We start from the raw sequence: 17,710 nt of genomic DNA, 5'->3' as shown, positions 1-17,710 counted from the left end.
TACTTTATATACATGAAAGACTGAAATATAACTAAAATGTAAATGCCGGTCTTTCTAAGGTTTATTATTTTGATAACATTCCACCCATGCGGCCACTAGGTCATTTGACTGCAGGAAAGGGCTATCAAGGTCTCTGAAATGGTGAAGGTCTGTTTAAAGGTTGTGCCAAAAACAACCACAAGGACCTGTTGGTATGTAGCTAACTTTTCCTGCACCTCCAATTAAGTCTAGTGATACAGGAAGCAAAGTCACTATGGCTAAGTGGAAATGAATGTTGAGTCATGAGTGACTTTCCAGGTCTGCTTTGGAAAGGAGGTTCAAACCTCAATGGAAATCTGTGTTAAAAATAATGCAGTGACGATAGGTTTCTTTCTCCTTTGAACCACAGAGTGAAGTCTGTTATGTGAAAGCAGCATTTCCACAAATCCTGGAGTTTCTGAACACAAACTTCAATTATGTCATGAAGTCGGACAACGGGCGCTATGTCAAATCCCTGAAGAAGGTCATATACAACCTCTACTCCCACAACTGCATACCCGAAATCAACGAGGAGATTGAGGTGTGTGCTACTTATGAGCATTGCTACTCTAGTCTGGGAATAGGCTTAGCTAAATCTCTTCCAAAGGTCTGTTGGATTGTGCCAGACTTCAACTTCTATTGATGGCAGCATAATTACTTCTTAGAAGTAAACAAAGTGAAACAGTGCTTGGGTGGTTGGTGCATGAAGTTCAGCCTTATTAAATTGGACTATATGAAACGGCATAGTAGTATGCAGTGATGTTAATAATGTTTCTTAAAATTCCAATAGGACATGGTAACTCTAAACACATTGCTTTATTACAATTCCGGCTCCTTAGATATATATTATTTTCTCTAAACATTTTAAGCTGCTCAGTGATCATGGTTGTTAGATAGATGAAGTAGGGATAAAATACAATCAATCCAGCTTCCTCAGACCTCAAATCAATTCAATTTACAGAGTACAGAGGAACAGTCACCAATATTCAATTTAGCATAGAATTCTTTCTTCAATGAGATTGTGACCCCTGATATGGCAGGGTTAACAGAATATGTTTAACAGCATGGAAAAAAATGTGATCTCTTAAGTTGGCTTGGAGAGGTAGCAGGGCCCAGAAGACAGCATAAGCATGCACACTTCAGAATGCCAGTAAGTCTGGGCAAATCATCTTGTCTATATTAGATTAGTGTTAGATTAAGGTCAGACATGAGACTGGTGCCCCGGTATGTCCCTGGGTACCCTGTGATGATGGTATCAGACAATGGTCCCTCTTCAGGTGACTCCTGTCTCTTAAGGGAATGCTTGTCCAACATCTACACTGAAGTTTGGGCTGGCTAAATGTGTCTGTTTGGCTGTAGTCTTATCCAGTATCAAATATTAAATGAACTCCTTTTCAAAACAAATTACTGGACCCAATCAGAGTGATTGTATAATTTCTCAGTTGATTTCTTTAAACAAAATAAACAATTGTACTATTTTGATATACTTTTACTTTCAAGTAATTTGTTTTAGAGTGCTTCACAAAACCCTTTTAAACTATGAAATACTGAAGACTTAAGCCAAGGTGGCCAATAGCCAATGAAGTGGCGTTGGAAATAGACACTTTCATTTTGTTTCTAATAATTATCTAGAATAGCCTGCTCCTCTTGCAACTTCCTTCATAGGATCGGAGTTTTCATAGTTAGAGTTGATGAAACATTCATTAGGTATGAGGCATTAACTGAGTGCAATTAAAAACAACTTGAAAGTATTTCAGGATGTTTTGAATTGTTTGTAGAGAATGTGACCCATCCCATCACCACTCTCCCTCGTCTCTGTCACAGGACAACCCAGTGAAGTTTGTGAGGGTGCAGAGCACCTCGCCCAGAGAGGCTCTGAGGAAAGCCCGCGGGGTCATTGAGATGTACATGACCCTGATGACCAAGAGCAACGGGCCTGTTGACTGGAACTGTGAGGAAGAGTACGCTGAGGATTACTCAGAATCCGCCACTGTCCTCCCCACCCAAACCAAAGGTAGAGTGAGATTAATTATACTACCCATTAATATCTATTCTAAGAGACAGTTGAAGTCATTGTGAATTGTTTACCGTCTCCCATAACTACCACATATTCTTTTGATTATTTTTGCTGTTTGTCCCCCGTAGTGGAACATTTTATGAGCGTAGGCTTAAAGGATCATCTTTCATTTGGAATGGCAGGCTTAAAAGTTGAGGAAAATATAACATTATAGCCCATTTAAAAACCAGTCAAGGTCTAAAGTATCAACAGAAAATCTGGGAAACACGCATCTAAACAATGCTAGATTTTCAAAAGCCAGCAAAACTCCCAGCAATGTTTTAGAGATTGTGTACGTGTTTACTTTGCTGTTTAAGAACCAAACATTTTTGCCACACATGATTACTCCAAGCTGTTTTCAGACTATTCTCTTAGACCTACTTACCATGACCATGTTAGACAGTTCAAGGTGTCCACCCCAAAAATGCACCCCCCTCCCCAACATAAAAAACGTTTTCACATGACCTTCCCCTTGTACTGTAAAAAAAAAATTGCACACCGTCCCCCCCTCATAGAATTAACTCTAAATAATGTTTACCACCACAAATAACAATAACTAAAGCGATCATGCGTTTAGAAACGTGGATATCGACTTTGCCACTTTTGTGGCACAGTCGATGCCAAGCAGAGCTACAGGCCAGAAAGTTGAGGGTTCACTGATCACTACGGACGAGCTCATGCTCCCTGTTTGTTTCTTTAGGCATACATTACAAGCCGGCTGCAGACAATGACGAGTTGGGGGGAAATTAGGTTCACACAATTTCGAAGCCATATTTACTAATACATGCAACAAATTTTAGACCAACATGTTCAAATGTGCAAATGCACCACACAACCAATAAACAAAGCATACCGACTCTGCGCACTTCAATATCACGGTTTGTGTTTTCAACATCAGTAAATAGACAATGTCAAGCTCGACAAACAGAAAATACATCCTTACCTACCTTGAAGGTCTATCCAGTATTAAAGGCTTGGCAATCTCCAAATGTAGTTAAACTTTTTGGTGTTCTGGTACAGATGTCTCTTTCCATTCAACAAATGTCTGCTGCCAAGTTTGTATTGATTGATTAATTTTATTTGTCAGTAAAAAGACAGTATATGGACAAAGTACATGCTCAACCTCCAGAGGAGTAAGAGGGGAGTTTAATCCCAATACTTACAATCTTGTTTTGGATAGTCTATAGCTTATTCTTTAGATCGCATGGGTCAAACACAAGGCTTGTGGGCCGAATCCGGCCCATGACACATCTCTATCTGGCCGCCCAATGATTTGGGTTGTCAATTCAATTAAGAATGCTTCCATACAGCCCACGATGCGCTGCACTCCAAGTCACAGCAAGTGCTGCCAAAGTGCTACACGCCAAATGGAATTGCAACACACACACACACACACAACCCCCTCCTCCAAGGGATGCTAAGGGTGCTGCAACACTCCCTGAAAAATTGGACCGATAGCAGGCAAAAACGTTTCCCGCCTTTTGTTTTTTTAAGCATGACTTCAAAACAACCAAAAAACAAAACCTACAACACCATGCAAAGGAGAAACATATAGAACTATTACAATCAAATGTATTTATAAAGCCCTTTTTACATCAGCAGATTTCACAAAGTGCTGTACAGAAACCCAGCCTTAAACCCCAAACAGCAAGCAATGCAGATAAAGCACAGAAACATTTGTGCAGTAGCCTCGGCTACAAGACATTTTGAGTGGCCATACACCAATGCTGCATTCAACCGCATTGGTGATCCATGCATTTCCCAAAAAATAAAAAGGCGACCCATCATTCAGGGCAAGTGGGACATATATACACATTTTGCTAAACAAGTGGGGATATATATATAATATCAGTCAAATGTTTGGACATGCCCACTCATTGCAGGGTTTCTTTATTTTTACCATTTTCTACATTGTAGAATGATAGTGAAGACATCAAAACTATGAAATAACACATTCAGTTGAAGTTGGAAGTTTACATACACTTAGGTTGGAGTCATTAAAAATTGTTTTTCAACCACTCCACAAATTTTTTGTTAACAAACTATAGTTTTGTCAAGTCCGTTAGGACATCTACTTTGTGCATGACACAAGTAATTTCTCCAACAATTGTTTACAGACAGATTATTTCACTGTATCAAAATTCCAATGGGTCAGAAGTTTACATCCACTAAGTTGTTTACATCCACTAACCAGCTTGGAAAATTCCAGAAAATGATGTCGTGGCTTTAGAAGCTTCTGATAGGCTAATTGACATCATTGACATCATTCGAGTCAATTGGAGGTGTACCTGTGGATGTATTTCAAGACCTATCTTCAAACTCAGACTGATGAGAGAAAATGTAATTACCTGGATTTATGGATCATCGAAGAGAATGATGCATTACATACAGACTTATACACAAAGCCCACAGACCGCAATACCCTGCTACATGCAGATAGTATGCATCCCCTTCCCCTCAGGAATGGTCTACCACATAGCCAGTTATGCTGGGTTAAAACAGATCTGTGCCCACCAGTCAGATTTTGATAGCAATGCTAAGAAAAGGACAGAAATTAAAAATTAGAGGCTACAAGGACAAAACTCTTAATAATGCGAAAAAAATCTCAAAAACCAAGAGGAATTGCTAAAAACTAAACCAAAGAAAAAACGCAACAGTGTTTTGCACCAAGTGTTCGGAGAACATGAAAGCAATCCTGAAAAAGCACCGGCATATTCTGCAATCAGACAAAAAAAATTGCACACCTCTTCAAGGAGCCCCTACTGGTGGTCTATAAGCTGGGGTCGCAATATTGGGGTTAACTTGGTGAGATCTGACCTGCCTCCTGAGCCCACTCCTAGACTCTTGATACCTATTCCAAATGGGAACTACAAATGTTGATCATGCGCACAGTGCAATAGCACTATAAAAACATCCTTCTTCAGACACCCACATACAGTTCGAAAACTCCATGTTAGGGGTAACATCTCATGCAAGACAAAGGGAGTAATCTCTCTCATATCCTTTACATGTGGGAAAGCCTACATGGGACAAACGAAAAGACAATTAAAACAATGCATAGCTGAACACCGCAGCTCAATTAGGTGTAAGAATACGGACTATCCAGTTACAGCTCACTTTGTTGAAGCTAATATTAAGTTCTAATTTTCAGAGTAAATAACTCACGGACATTAGAGAAGCTTAACCAAGTGTAATTCTTCCCTAAGTGTTGATACAGCTGCATTCAGACAAACATTTCACAAAAGTACTGATATTTAACCCTTTCTCCTAGTCGGAGTCTCATTCTCCACAACTGAACAGCCAATGCATCCCTGTTGCTAGACAGAACCTTAGTGATATCTGTTCTTCCTCACTTCATTTTACTTGACCTCTACCCCAAAGTGCTCACTCCTCACCAATTCAAGGCTGTCATGGTCATTAAAACCAGACTGTCTCCTCTCCTCCCAGCGGATCCCTGATGACTAACAAAAACATATCCTGACATAATGTAAACATTATACATTACCCTCTCTCCCTCAGTGACATTGTTAGTTTCTAAGATCTCCACCCATCTCCCCTACACATTCCAAAGCCATCTGGTTCCTACAGATAACCATTAACTTCTGATGTAAAAACTATTTTCTATCATCCCTGATACTATAGTATTACTTCTGATCTATCATGTCATTAGTATAGAAATGTTCAAATCAAATTTAATTTGTCACGTGAGCCGGATACAACAGGTGTAGACCTTACAGTGAAATGCTTACTTACAGGCTTTAACCAACTGTAACGGCATTCAGAGGTGGAAGAAGGATCGGACCAAAGTGCAAGTTGGTAAGTGTTCATGATGATTTATTCAAAACGAACTGAACACTGAAATACAAAACAATAAACGATGTGAACAAAACAAAACAAAACAAAACAAAACAAAACAAAACAAAACAAAAACCGAAACAGTACCGTGTGGCCCAAACACTCACACAGAAACAAACACCCACAAACCAAAAGTGAAACCCAGGCTACCTAAGTATGATTCTCAATCAGAGACAACTAACGACACCTGCCTCTGATTGAGAACCATACTAGGCCGAACACAAAAACCAACATAGAAAAACCAACATAGAATGCCCACCCCAACCCTGACCATACTAAAACAAATAATAAAATAACAGAACTATGGTCAGAACGTGACACCAACAGTGAGATGTATAAGTTTAAAAAAGGCTATTAGGTGAACAATAGTTACGTAAATAAATAAAAACAACAGTAAAAAAGAAAAATAACAGTAACGGTGCAATAACAGTAGCAAGGCTATATACAGGCACCGGTTAGTCAGGCTGACTGAGGTAGTATGTTCATGTAGGTATGGTTAAAGTGACTATTGATAAACAGAGAGTAGCAGTAGCATAAAAGAGGGTTTGGCGGGTGGTGGGTGGCGGGACACAATGCAGATAGTTCGGGTCAGTCGGGCTAATTGAGGTAGTATGTACATGAATGTATAATTAATGTGACTATGCATATATGATCAACAGAGAGTAGCAGCAGCGTAAAAGAAGGGTTGGTTGGGAGGGGGGCACAATGCAAATAGTCCAGGTTTTTGATTACCTGTTCAGGAGTCTTATGGCTTGGGGGTAAAATCTGTTGAGAAGCCTTTTTGTCCTAGACTTGGTACTCCAGTACCACTTGCCATGTGGTAGTAGAGAGAACAGTCTATGACTGGGTAGGCTGGGGTCTTTGACAATTTTTAGGGCTTTCCTCTGAAACCGCCTGGTATAGAGGTCCTGGATGGCAGGCAGTTTAGCCCCAGTGATGTACTGGGCCATACACACTACCCTCTGTAGTGCCTTGCGGTCGGAGGCCAAGCAGTTGCCATACCAGGCAGTGATGCAACCAGTGCTCTCAATGTTGCAGCTGTAGAACCTTTTGAGGATCTGAGGACCCATGCAAAATCTTTTCAGTTTCCTGAGGGGGAATAGGCTTTGTTGTGCCATCTTCTCAACTGTCTTGGTGTGTTTGCCCCATTCTAGTTTGTTGGTGATATAGACACCAAGGAACTTGAAGCTCTCAACCTGCTCCACTACAGCCCCGTCGATGAGAATGGAGTACAGGAGGGGACTGAGCACCCTGAGGGGCTCCAGTGTTGAGGATCAGCGTTGCAGATGTGTTGCTACCTACCCTCGCCACCTGGGGACGGCCCGTCAGGAAGTCCAGGATCTAGCTTCAGAGGGAGGTGTTTAGTTCCAAGATCCTTAGCTTAGTGATGAGCTTTGAGGGTACTATGGTGTTGAACGCTGAGCTGTAGTCAATGAACAGCATTCTCACGTAAGTGTTCCTTTTGTCCAGCTGGGAAAGGGCAGTGTGGAGTGCAATGGAGATTGCATCATCTGTGGATCTGTTTGGGCGGTATGCAAATTGTAGTGTGTCTAGGGTTTCTGGGATAATGGTGTTGATGTGAGGCATTACCAGCCTTTGAAAGCACTTCATGGCTACGGACGTGAGTGCTACGGGTATGTAGTCATTAGGCAGGTTGCCTTTGTGTTCTTAGGCACATGGACTATGATGGTCTGCTTGTAACATGTTGGTATTACAGACTCAATCAGGGACATGTTGAAAATGTCAGTGAAGACACCGGCCAGTTGGTCAGCATATGCCCAGAGCCACTGGGCAGCTCATGGCTGTGCTTCCCTTTGTATTCTGTAATAGTTTGCAAGCCCTGCCACATAAAATGAGCGTCGGAGTCGGTGTAGTACGATTCAATCTTAACCCTGTATTGACGCTTTGCCTGTTTGATGGTTCGTCAGAGGGCATAGCAGGATTTCTTATGAGCTTCCGGGTTAGAGTCCCGCACCTTGAAAGCGGCAGCTTTTCCCTTTAGCTCAGTGCGAATGTTTCCTGTAATCCATGGCTTCTGGTTGGGGTATGTACGCACAGTCACTATGGGGACGACGTCCTCGATGCACTTATTGATAAAGCCAGTGACTGGTGTGGTGTACTCCTCAATGCCATCGGAGGAATCCCGGAACATGTTCCAGTCTGTGATCGCAAAACAGTCCTGTAGTTTAGCAATGTTCAAAGTTTACCCAAAATCCAACACTAACCATCCCATCTCCTCCTTCAAATGTAGAGGCATTGAGCATGTTGCTCTACCAAGGAGAGGAGGTAACATGGAGATCCTACTACTACAGAGGGAGGTTTACTGGATATCCTATTTAAAAACTTTGACCCCTAGTGGTCTGAATATTGACTTTGATCTCAGGCCCTTCTTATGACCAATTATATATTCTGTGAACAGGGCTTGTCAATGAATGTATTCTTTCTACATATTATCAGAGTGCACCTACTATGTTCCCACTGTTGATGATGCTTATTATTATTATGGTTTAACCAAACTATTACATGTAACAATATTTTAAATGAAATCAAAAATATTGACATTTAAAGGTAAAATTAAATGAAATAATGTATGTTGATGCTAATGTTATGCTAATGTTAATGGCATAATATATCCAATATGCTATGGGCTATTGTCTTTTAACAGTTTAGCTCAATTCATTCTGATCAACCTAGCAATTACGACACACCCCTCACTTTTGTCATTGGTTGCACTAATTGCACTGTTTGTCTACATAACCTGGTTCAAGCATTCATGGCATTACCCTGAAGAAGGCACAGTGATGCCGAAACATTGGTGTTTTTTACGCGGTAAATTACTGGGAGGTTATACATTCGGAGTGTGCGACTCTTTGTTTTATAATTTACAGTTTATTCACCGTCAGTCAGTACCTTTACACTAAATAATTGTCTCTGGGTGTGTGCCAGCTCATGCTTTTTATTAGACATATCAGTTTGCAAACAATGTAATAAATAAAATCAAAATTGAGTTAATATAGCCACCTACAAACATTCTCTTTTTGTCTTTTTTGAGTTAGGCAGCTCCAAAATGAAGGTGTTTCAGCCTAACTCAGTGCTTTCTGTGGTGGTGGGGCAGCCAGCGGAAAAATACAGATCAAAGGGGTTGGTAATGTTCTCTAGTTGCCCTGTGATTGGCTCAGTGTTCTGTCAGTCATGGGGACACTACGTCACCACAAAATCTACAGGAAGAGCAAAACAATTCAAGTCCCTTGGGTGCTGATCCAAGAAGGTTCAAGGTCATTGGCCACAGATAAAATGATGTCAAATCACGTTATATCTATCGTAGCTTTGATTGGCCTGATCATGTCAACATCATACTTTCAAAATCTTAGCTAGCAAGCTAGACAAGCAGTCATCTCCATGAATCAAGTCGACAATCTACTGGCAAATCCTTTTCAATCGTTGTCATATGAAGAGACATTATAGATAAAATGTATCTGTGCTCATCGGCCACTGGACATAAACATTACACAACAAGTCGGAAATTGCAAATTCAACAGTGAGTGGTTTGGAAGGAATCAGTGGCTAACTGCAAGTGTTACAAAGCAATCAATAGCCTGCTATTCAGTGGAGTGGTCCAAGTCTTGGTTTAAAACCTCTTAAGCCTACCCCCTACTTTTTCGAACATTCTGTTAAAAATCGTGCAACATTTTGGCGTCCTGCTACTCATGCCAGGAATATAGTATATGCATATGATTAGTATGTGTGTATAGAAAACACTCTAACGTTTCTAAAACTGGTTAAATCACGGCTGTGACTATAACAGAACGTCTGTTTCATCGAAAAGCGCAGGAAAATCTGATCACTGGAAATGGAAAAAAATATCCATGCGCCACTTCAACCCATTGTTAAAGGTGAACCGTATTAAATGAGGCCGAGGTTGCAGTACCTACAGCTTCCACAGGATGTATAGAGTCTTCTCATTTGATTCTGATTTGATTATTGGTAGAACCGACCAAAGGGAACCGATTCCCTCCGACCACCAACTTGATGCATTGGCCCGGTGTTTTTCCGGACATTTTTTCCAGACGACCAGCTATCGAATTTACATCGCCTCCTGATGATTTTTATCGCTTATTAACGTGTACTAATACCTAAAGTTGCATTAGAAAAGTATTTCGAAGTGTTTTGTGAAAGTTTATCGTCGACTTTTTAACTTTTAAAAAATGACGTTACGTTATGAAACGCTATTTTTTCCGTTTATCACACAGTCTTCATAGATCGATATCTAGGCTATATATGGACCGATTTAATCGAAAAAAGACCCAGTATTGATTATGGGACATCAAGGAGTGCCAACAAAGAAGATGGTCAAAGGTAATGAATGTTTTATATTTTATTGTGCGGTTTGTGTAGCGCCGACTATGCTAATTCTTTTGTTTACATCCCCTACGGGTCTTTTGGGGTGTTACATGCTATCAGATAATAGCTTCTCATGCTTTCGCCGAAAAGCATTTTAAAAATCTGACTTGGTGACTGGATTCACAACGAGTGTAGCTTTAATTCAATACCAAGCATGTGTATTTTAATGAACGTTTGCGTTTTAACTAATACTATTAGCGTTTAGCGTAGTGCATTTGCATTTCCAGAGCTCTAGTTGGGACGTCTGCGTCTGAAGTAGGATCAAGAGGTTAAGGGTCTCTTTTCCAAGCTTTAAAGGAAAAACATTCACATGCAACTCCATGGGCCAGAAAAGGTTGAGTACATTGGCCATGCTGTCAATCCAGCATGACTTCTGCTGTTTTCAAAACATCTGGTAACTCAGAACTGGGAAATCTCAGAGTTCAGTGAGATCAAGACAACTTGGAAAAAAACAACTGGGAAAATGCGTTTTGAATGGTCAAAGAACTCAAAATTCCAAGTCGGGAACTCAGGCCTCTTTCTAAAGCTCTGACATGAAGATCACTGATGTCATGATTGAACTTTTTTTTATTTTCTTCTTGGAGTTCCCAGTTGTCTTGAATGCACCATCAATCCAGAGAATGGCAGACTTTGATGACAAAGTTTGATGACAAAATTTGCCCACAAGAAGGACCGCCTCGCCACCTTCCTGTTCATGGTGAGACCAAAATTTTCATAGGGAGATATGTATATTGTAGCAAAGAAAGTAATACTAAGTGTTTGTTGTCATAATTTGGCCCTCTTTGGGTACAGCCAGCACCACCCCCCCCCTCTCTGCACCATCCCCCTCTCTCTCTCACCACCTCTCTCTCTTCCCCCTACACCCAGGCTTTGTTAGGCAGGTCATAAATTCCTAGAGGAGTTCTCTCCTCATGGCCAGATTAGAGAGGGAGTAAGGTTCACAGGAGAACAAAGGAACCTCTTCCACATCACAGAACTTGAGAACTGAGCAATTTCCATGTTTTGGAGAAGGTGTACATGGTCGGGGAAGAATCCAGCTATGAACTGGTCCGTGTTGTACAATTTTCTGAAACTCATTTGAGACAATACAGCCACATTACCATAACTCTGCTTATACAAGAGTCTCAGTTATGAGGCTTGCATCTAATTGTTGTATAAAATTAAGGAGTAAAGATGAAACTATTTGTGAAATTATGTAATGTGATTTTAAACTGTTTAATGAAGGAAACTCCAATTCACTTTCAATTATAACTAAATCATTGGCCCGCCCCATGAGCACAGACATTGATCTGACATCATGGGACAGCCCCTTTCTACTGTTACGAATATAACCCCCACAGGGAGGAATTCTCTTCAGACCAGCTTACCTCGATTAAACTAAGGTTGTAATGCTTGTTGAAACTCCGAGACTATCAATACCAACAGAATAAGAGCAAATCTTTGATACTAATTACTAGTCTGCAGCTAGGAATTCTATATCATTGAATGCGAAGGCCGACAACCGCCGAAACATCTATTCTATAACAACCTTGCTGAATGTTACTCTGAACTATCCATTCTAACCACGAAAGAGAGAGAGAGAGAGGGCGGACAAACTCTCCAACAGAAAAACGAACGATCCCAACAGAGATCACAACGACACACTGAGCATAAATATATATATTGATTGCAATTATTCCCGAATGAGTGAGCGTTCATGTGCAAACGTTTAGCATTTCAATGAATACGATCATCAAGTGTGTAGTGACTAATTTGCATAATTCCCGCCTTTCTCAGTCTACACCCACTTCCCTTTTGTCCACAAATCCGTAATACCGGTTTAGCCCACTAGGGCACATCCCCTATCATTTCCTTGTAACCATATCTACTTTGTTTGTTTGTATGTGCATTTCTGTGATTATTTAGTTAGTTAATAAATAAATGATTGAGACAATTAATGTATGAAGGATTCATAGTGAAGACTGGATTTGTGCAGATAACCAACAATTTCCGACGTTTGGAATGAGACTAATGTGAGGTAAAGAATAATTAATTAATTAGAAGACTAATTGATCAGATATTAAAATATCTGAAAGTGATATTAGGAAAATTATAACCTATTTTCCTTGGTGCCAAGACATTCTAGTTAATTACATTTACCTGAGTAGTTAGTCACGTAATAATAATTACAGAGAATTGATTTGATAAACTAACAGTCTTCAGTTTAATGATACCAAAGACACAACAATGTTTTGTAGTAAGCTGTTAGTAGCCCATGTGCCTCACCCTAATAAATTGGTCGCTTTCCCTCTCATAACTCAGCCTACTGTTCTGATCTGGTGGCGCACATAGCCTGGAATAGAGAAATGTCATCATCGAATATTGTAAAAGCTTTCATTGTCTGTTTATATGCCCCGTTTATTTATCCTACGGTTCTGGCTTGGTGTACAGGGAAATTAGTGTAAGAACGGCCCATGTTCTGAGCTCTGTCGCTGTACATTTCAAAAGTGCTGAACAAATAGTTTTATTGACTACGTCTGACTTGGCTTGCTCATTAATGTCTTAATAAAAATCCTGGATTGCCTCTTATCAGCTCATTGTTCCCATATGCCATAGTTTGTACATGTCAATTGTCAGTAGAAACAGCACTTGTTTAAACAAGTAAGCCATATCAACTATGTTTTTAAAAAGGCAGTAAATGAGGCTGAATGAACTGTTCGCTGCCAGACAAGGCTCCGCTGATAGTCAGGTGTAGAGGTGGTAAGGATTCATGGTGCTGAAAAGAAAGCTCTGCTGTTGGGACAGCTTTATGTAGGCCCTAACAGTTTGTGGGCACCATTTGTCACTGTTATAGTGCAATTATTTACTGTTGTGTAGTGGCATAGTTGGCATGCGTCTTAATACATTTTTAAAGGTTTTCCCCTCAAAGATTTACATGCTGAAATCGCCACTGACAACAACCGAGATACATTTTTTATATTTGGAGTTATTATGTACTGTTAGAGGAAATTATGGTTGAAATGACTAATTATGTATACATTCCAATCAGAACTGACTAGTCCAAATGCTATAATGTACTGTACATGTGAATTTTCTCTCTTGCTCCCATTCCCAATTGTATATAATGTAGTCAGGAGTTTAGTAACAATGAAGGTCTGTTCCTTAGTTCATTCAGTTGTACAATCTCCAGGTGGCGGGAACGGCCCATCTCCAGATTGTCTAGAATGTTGATTTATACTGACTGGCCTTGACTTCGTGCTGATAACGCGAAGGCTCGAGAGCTAGAGGGCCCCTCTACTTGTGAAATAGATAGAACGTTTAGAAAACGCTGACGTCATTTTCAGTTTATAACCTGTGGAAATATGTGTATGTGGGTAGTACTCTCTTGAAATAAACGCTGTTACTTTTGGCTTTTAAGACTGGTCTCAATCTACTTCATGCATAATTAATGAATTTACAACTCATTAATGAATTAGAATGAGTGAGAATCTGGTTTCGGCTACAAAACATACAGGAATTTAGAAATTCCACTAACACGTACTTTTTAGGGGGTCGTAGGTTATTATGCGCATCTGCAAGCATAGCAGCAAAGGCTGGACAAATATTATTTATCTCTTTTTTTGTTTTAGTATGTTTACAAAATGCTATATACAGCATCCTATGTACATCAGTGGATATTATGAAAGCAATATTTCTTCTAATAAAACAATGGCCAGTTTGGGTCGCAGGTGTACACAGTTTCTTTTGTTAAAACAAACATAATAGCGTATGTCAGAACTGCAACTGTGTTGTTTAGGGTGTCTGTAGGTTACCATCCAGTTGACCACAGATTGTCATGCAAATATTCTCAAATCTGCTTCAGAAAAATATGTGCATTTTCCCATCAGTGTTTTGTGTCCATAAAATTAACTTGTTGTGGATAAAAGTCTGTGCTTAAGTAAATATGTAGTGAACATACAAATACCTTCTGCAGTTCAATTCAATTGTAACGAACACAAAATTCAAGTTAAATGGGTTTCCATCTCATTTTCAACTCTAGGCCTACTGATGGTTTTGTCACAAAAAATGTTGTATAGGTACAGTATAGTGAATGTACCCACTCTTGTACTGGCATGTGTGCTCTAGCCAATAGCGCAGAGATACGGTGTTGGTATAGCCTACACAATGAGATTATTATGGACAAAACTGTGAGATGATTTTTATCTGTCAAATGGCAGCCAAGCGTCAATCATCATGTCACCAGAATAAGACCCTCAATATTTATTGAAAGGAGCATCAAGCTCATCACCGTGCACTTTCACCACCCTGTGAAGTTCATCATCATTTATTTCATCTGTGGATTGCATGCTTTCCCATGACGTTGTGACATGTTTTATCCGACATGTACTTTACTTTGAGGATGCAGGAATTCTATTTGGGATGAACGCGTGTGTATGCTTACAGGAGACTTTTGAAGTAGCCTAATCAGATTAGAATATTGTGACTGGCTGTGTTTATGCCACATATAAAAGCCAAAACATTTTAAAAGTTAAATGACACACATTTAGGCTATATTGAAGTGTTAGGTTCTAGGTGTGTGAGCTGCTCCGATTGGAGAGGAGACAGAGTGTACACTAAGATTTCGGGGAGCATATGTGGCCACGGCAGGTCGCCTAGTGGTTGGAGTGTTGGGCCAGTAACCAAAAGGCTGCTGGATCGAATCCCCGAGTTGACAAGGTAAAAATCTGTCATTCTGCCCCTGGTTGCCAAAGACATGGATGTTGATTAAGGCAGCCCCCCCGCACCTCTCTGATTCAGAGAGGTTTGGTTAAATGAGGAAGACACATTTCAGTTGAAGGAATTCAGTTGTACAACTGACTAGGTATCCCCCTTTCCCTATTATAGGATGACTTGGGAGAATGATGATCTGCTACAGACACCCCATCTCATTATCAGAAGTAGAAATACAGCCAGACTGGGCTGCTACTGTGCCTTTCTAGACTGTATAAATTGTGGAGAGTAGACTCACAACCAATCCAAATGGAATTAAACATTCAAATCACACAGCTTCTGCGCTGTTATTCAAATGATGATTTCACTGCCGCCTAGAGTAGACTTTGGTACTCATTTGAAAACAATATTGCAATTATTCATTGCATTGTGGTGTTGTAGGCTAGTCTAGGTACGATAATTGTATTGTCCCTAAACAAGATACGTATATAGGGGAGCTTTTTGAGTTGCGTGTCTCATGTCTTCACTGTTCATACGCAGTGATGCACCTGGCCTCTCCGCTGCCTATCAGCTATTCCTTTTTGTTCATGTGGATTCATATAGAAAATATATGCAGATTTGAAGGCTTTTATGTGTGGTATGATTGCTAGTTAGCCTATTTCAGATCTGGACAAACAATCCACCTACCACTATTGTCGCTATGAATGGTGGATAGAGAGCAGGATAGACTGGTTAGACAGGTTAGATTGGTTGACTACCAAACCCCTTACATCTTCCTCTCATCTGCCCCTAGCTGAACCTGAACCGGAACACCAGTGTGCATGTCCAACAGTGGGTCCGGTGGCCCCTGATGTCTCCCTGGTCTCTCACAGTGTATGGAGCAGTCCCCCACAGCCCACCCTCTCCCAACCCACCACAGCCATGCAACCCAGGCCTCCTCACCCACCCTTGGGTACCCACAGCGCTGACCCTGGGGTGTTCCTAGGGAGTCCTGGTACCGTAGGACCCCCCTCCCTTAGGGAGCTGCAGGTGACTGTCCCTGATGGACATTCACTTGGAGAGGGCAGAGAGGGGGAGTTACACCGGGACTCTCGTCCACCTCCACCCACTGGAACTGAGTCAGACTCTGCACTCTATAAAACAGGCTCTAACCCCCCTTCTGCTACAGACCACCCTTTAGTGTCTTCCCCTCCCAGCCTAGTTCTCCTGGAGACTGTTGGCTCCAAGGACAAGGCTTTTTACTACCCCCAGACTGAAAGGGCGATGGAGGCTTCTGCAGACAAACCAACAGGGAGAGGAGCAGCAGGTTCACCCCACAATCTCTTTGTTGTCCCTAGGGTCAAGCTGGTCACACCTGTCCCTTTCTTGTACAAGGTGATGGGCATCACCCTCAGTAGTGATGAGAGCACTGCCTATGTCTTGGCCAAGAGGTCACTGGATGCCAGGAACTATGGAATATTCCAGGATGGAGTTTCAACAGAGACCCTTCAACTACAGGACACTACAAAAACATACCCAAGCACAGAGAGATATTCACATGACTGGAACCATCTGATTGGGAGCACTACGACTGAAGCATCTCCACATTTGAAGATGACAGAGGAGGAGCCAGACAAACTACACACCACTACAAAGGTCCTGGGCCAAATCAGGAAGACTGAGTCAAAACATACTAGGACATACTATGAGGAAGTCTTGAGCACAGGTAAATACTGTAGCATAGCACCCTGTTTGAACTACTTTATGTGTCCTCCTCCTGATTCAAAATACACACATTCACTTGCATAGAGATTTGGCTGTTTTCTCTAGTATGTACCTGATATTTACCTGATACTTTAAAGAAAGTATTCGTAAGTATGTGGTACTACCAAATTATGCATGTTTTAATGAATTTTAAGGAAACAATAAAGTAATGCATGTTGATGTGTATTACCATTTCACCATGTAGAATAATCTTAAATACCATGCCATTTAAATACCATGCCATCATCCCTCAGATATCCTGTCAGAGAAGACAGATGTGGATGACACTCCTATTTCAGAAAGGCCCAGTGAAGGCTCAGAGAATAAATTCCAGAATGGGAAAACTGGTCATTACGATTCCAGCACCTACTACCAGACAGCCTTTATCATTGGAGCCATGTGCGGTGGATTTCTCCTCATCACAACACTATTTGGTGAGAAGAAGGTAAGAGGGAACACACACTGAACAAACAATTGTAGTGCCCAACTAAGCTGTCAGAGACAACTACTTACATCTGCCTCCACATGTGGGGATTAACCCTGCTAACCAATCCCACTCTAATTCCTACATAGAAGTCTAATTGAATATTTTTCTCATTTCTCAGAGACTCCGAGCCCTTCTCCACAGTGCCAACATAATTGAAAACCAGAGGTAAACAATTATATTTAATATGATCCTTAAATGTCATGGTGGTAAAAACAGAAAACTGAAAAGCTAGTGTAGTCCTTTGAAGGCTTTTTACATTAATCAGGGCGGCACTATTGCTAGGCAACAACCACAACACAAACATTCAGACATGGCGATGGTGCAGCCAACAGACACAGAAATCGTCAGGCAATGAACTTATGGTTGTGGCTCAAGATGATCATCTGCAATTTATGCTCAACTCCAACTCAGTGTCATATTGATTTTTACTCAAACGTTCTCTGGAAATCAAAATCTATAAA

At 40.8% G+C, this 17,710-nt stretch overlaps 1 protein-coding gene across 2 annotated transcripts in view; it reads left to right on the top strand.

Moving 5' to 3' along the window:
• csf1a (colony stimulating factor 1a (macrophage)) overlaps positions 1-17,710 on the top strand; it is a 43,878-nt gene that overhangs the window by 12,193 nt on the left and 13,975 nt on the right. For both annotated transcript variants that reach the window (XM_042324648.1, XM_042324647.1), the window contains exons 4-8: positions 389-559; positions 1,843-2,032; positions 15,813-16,724; positions 17,017-17,207; positions 17,368-17,414. In XM_042324648.1, coding sequence (XP_042180582.1) covers positions 389-559; positions 1,843-2,032; positions 15,813-16,724; positions 17,017-17,207; positions 17,368-17,414 — 1,511 coding nt within the window. The remainder of the gene's footprint in view (positions 1-388; positions 560-1,842; positions 2,033-15,812; positions 16,725-17,016; positions 17,208-17,367; positions 17,415-17,710) is intronic.

This window comes from Oncorhynchus tshawytscha, linkage group LG07 (assembly GCF_018296145.1).
Source record: "Oncorhynchus tshawytscha isolate Ot180627B linkage group LG07, Otsh_v2.0, whole genome shotgun sequence".
Classification (NCBI taxonomy): Eukaryota; Metazoa; Chordata; class Actinopteri; order Salmoniformes; family Salmonidae; genus Oncorhynchus; species Oncorhynchus tshawytscha.
This window is presented reverse-complemented; position numbering and strand designations above follow the sequence as displayed.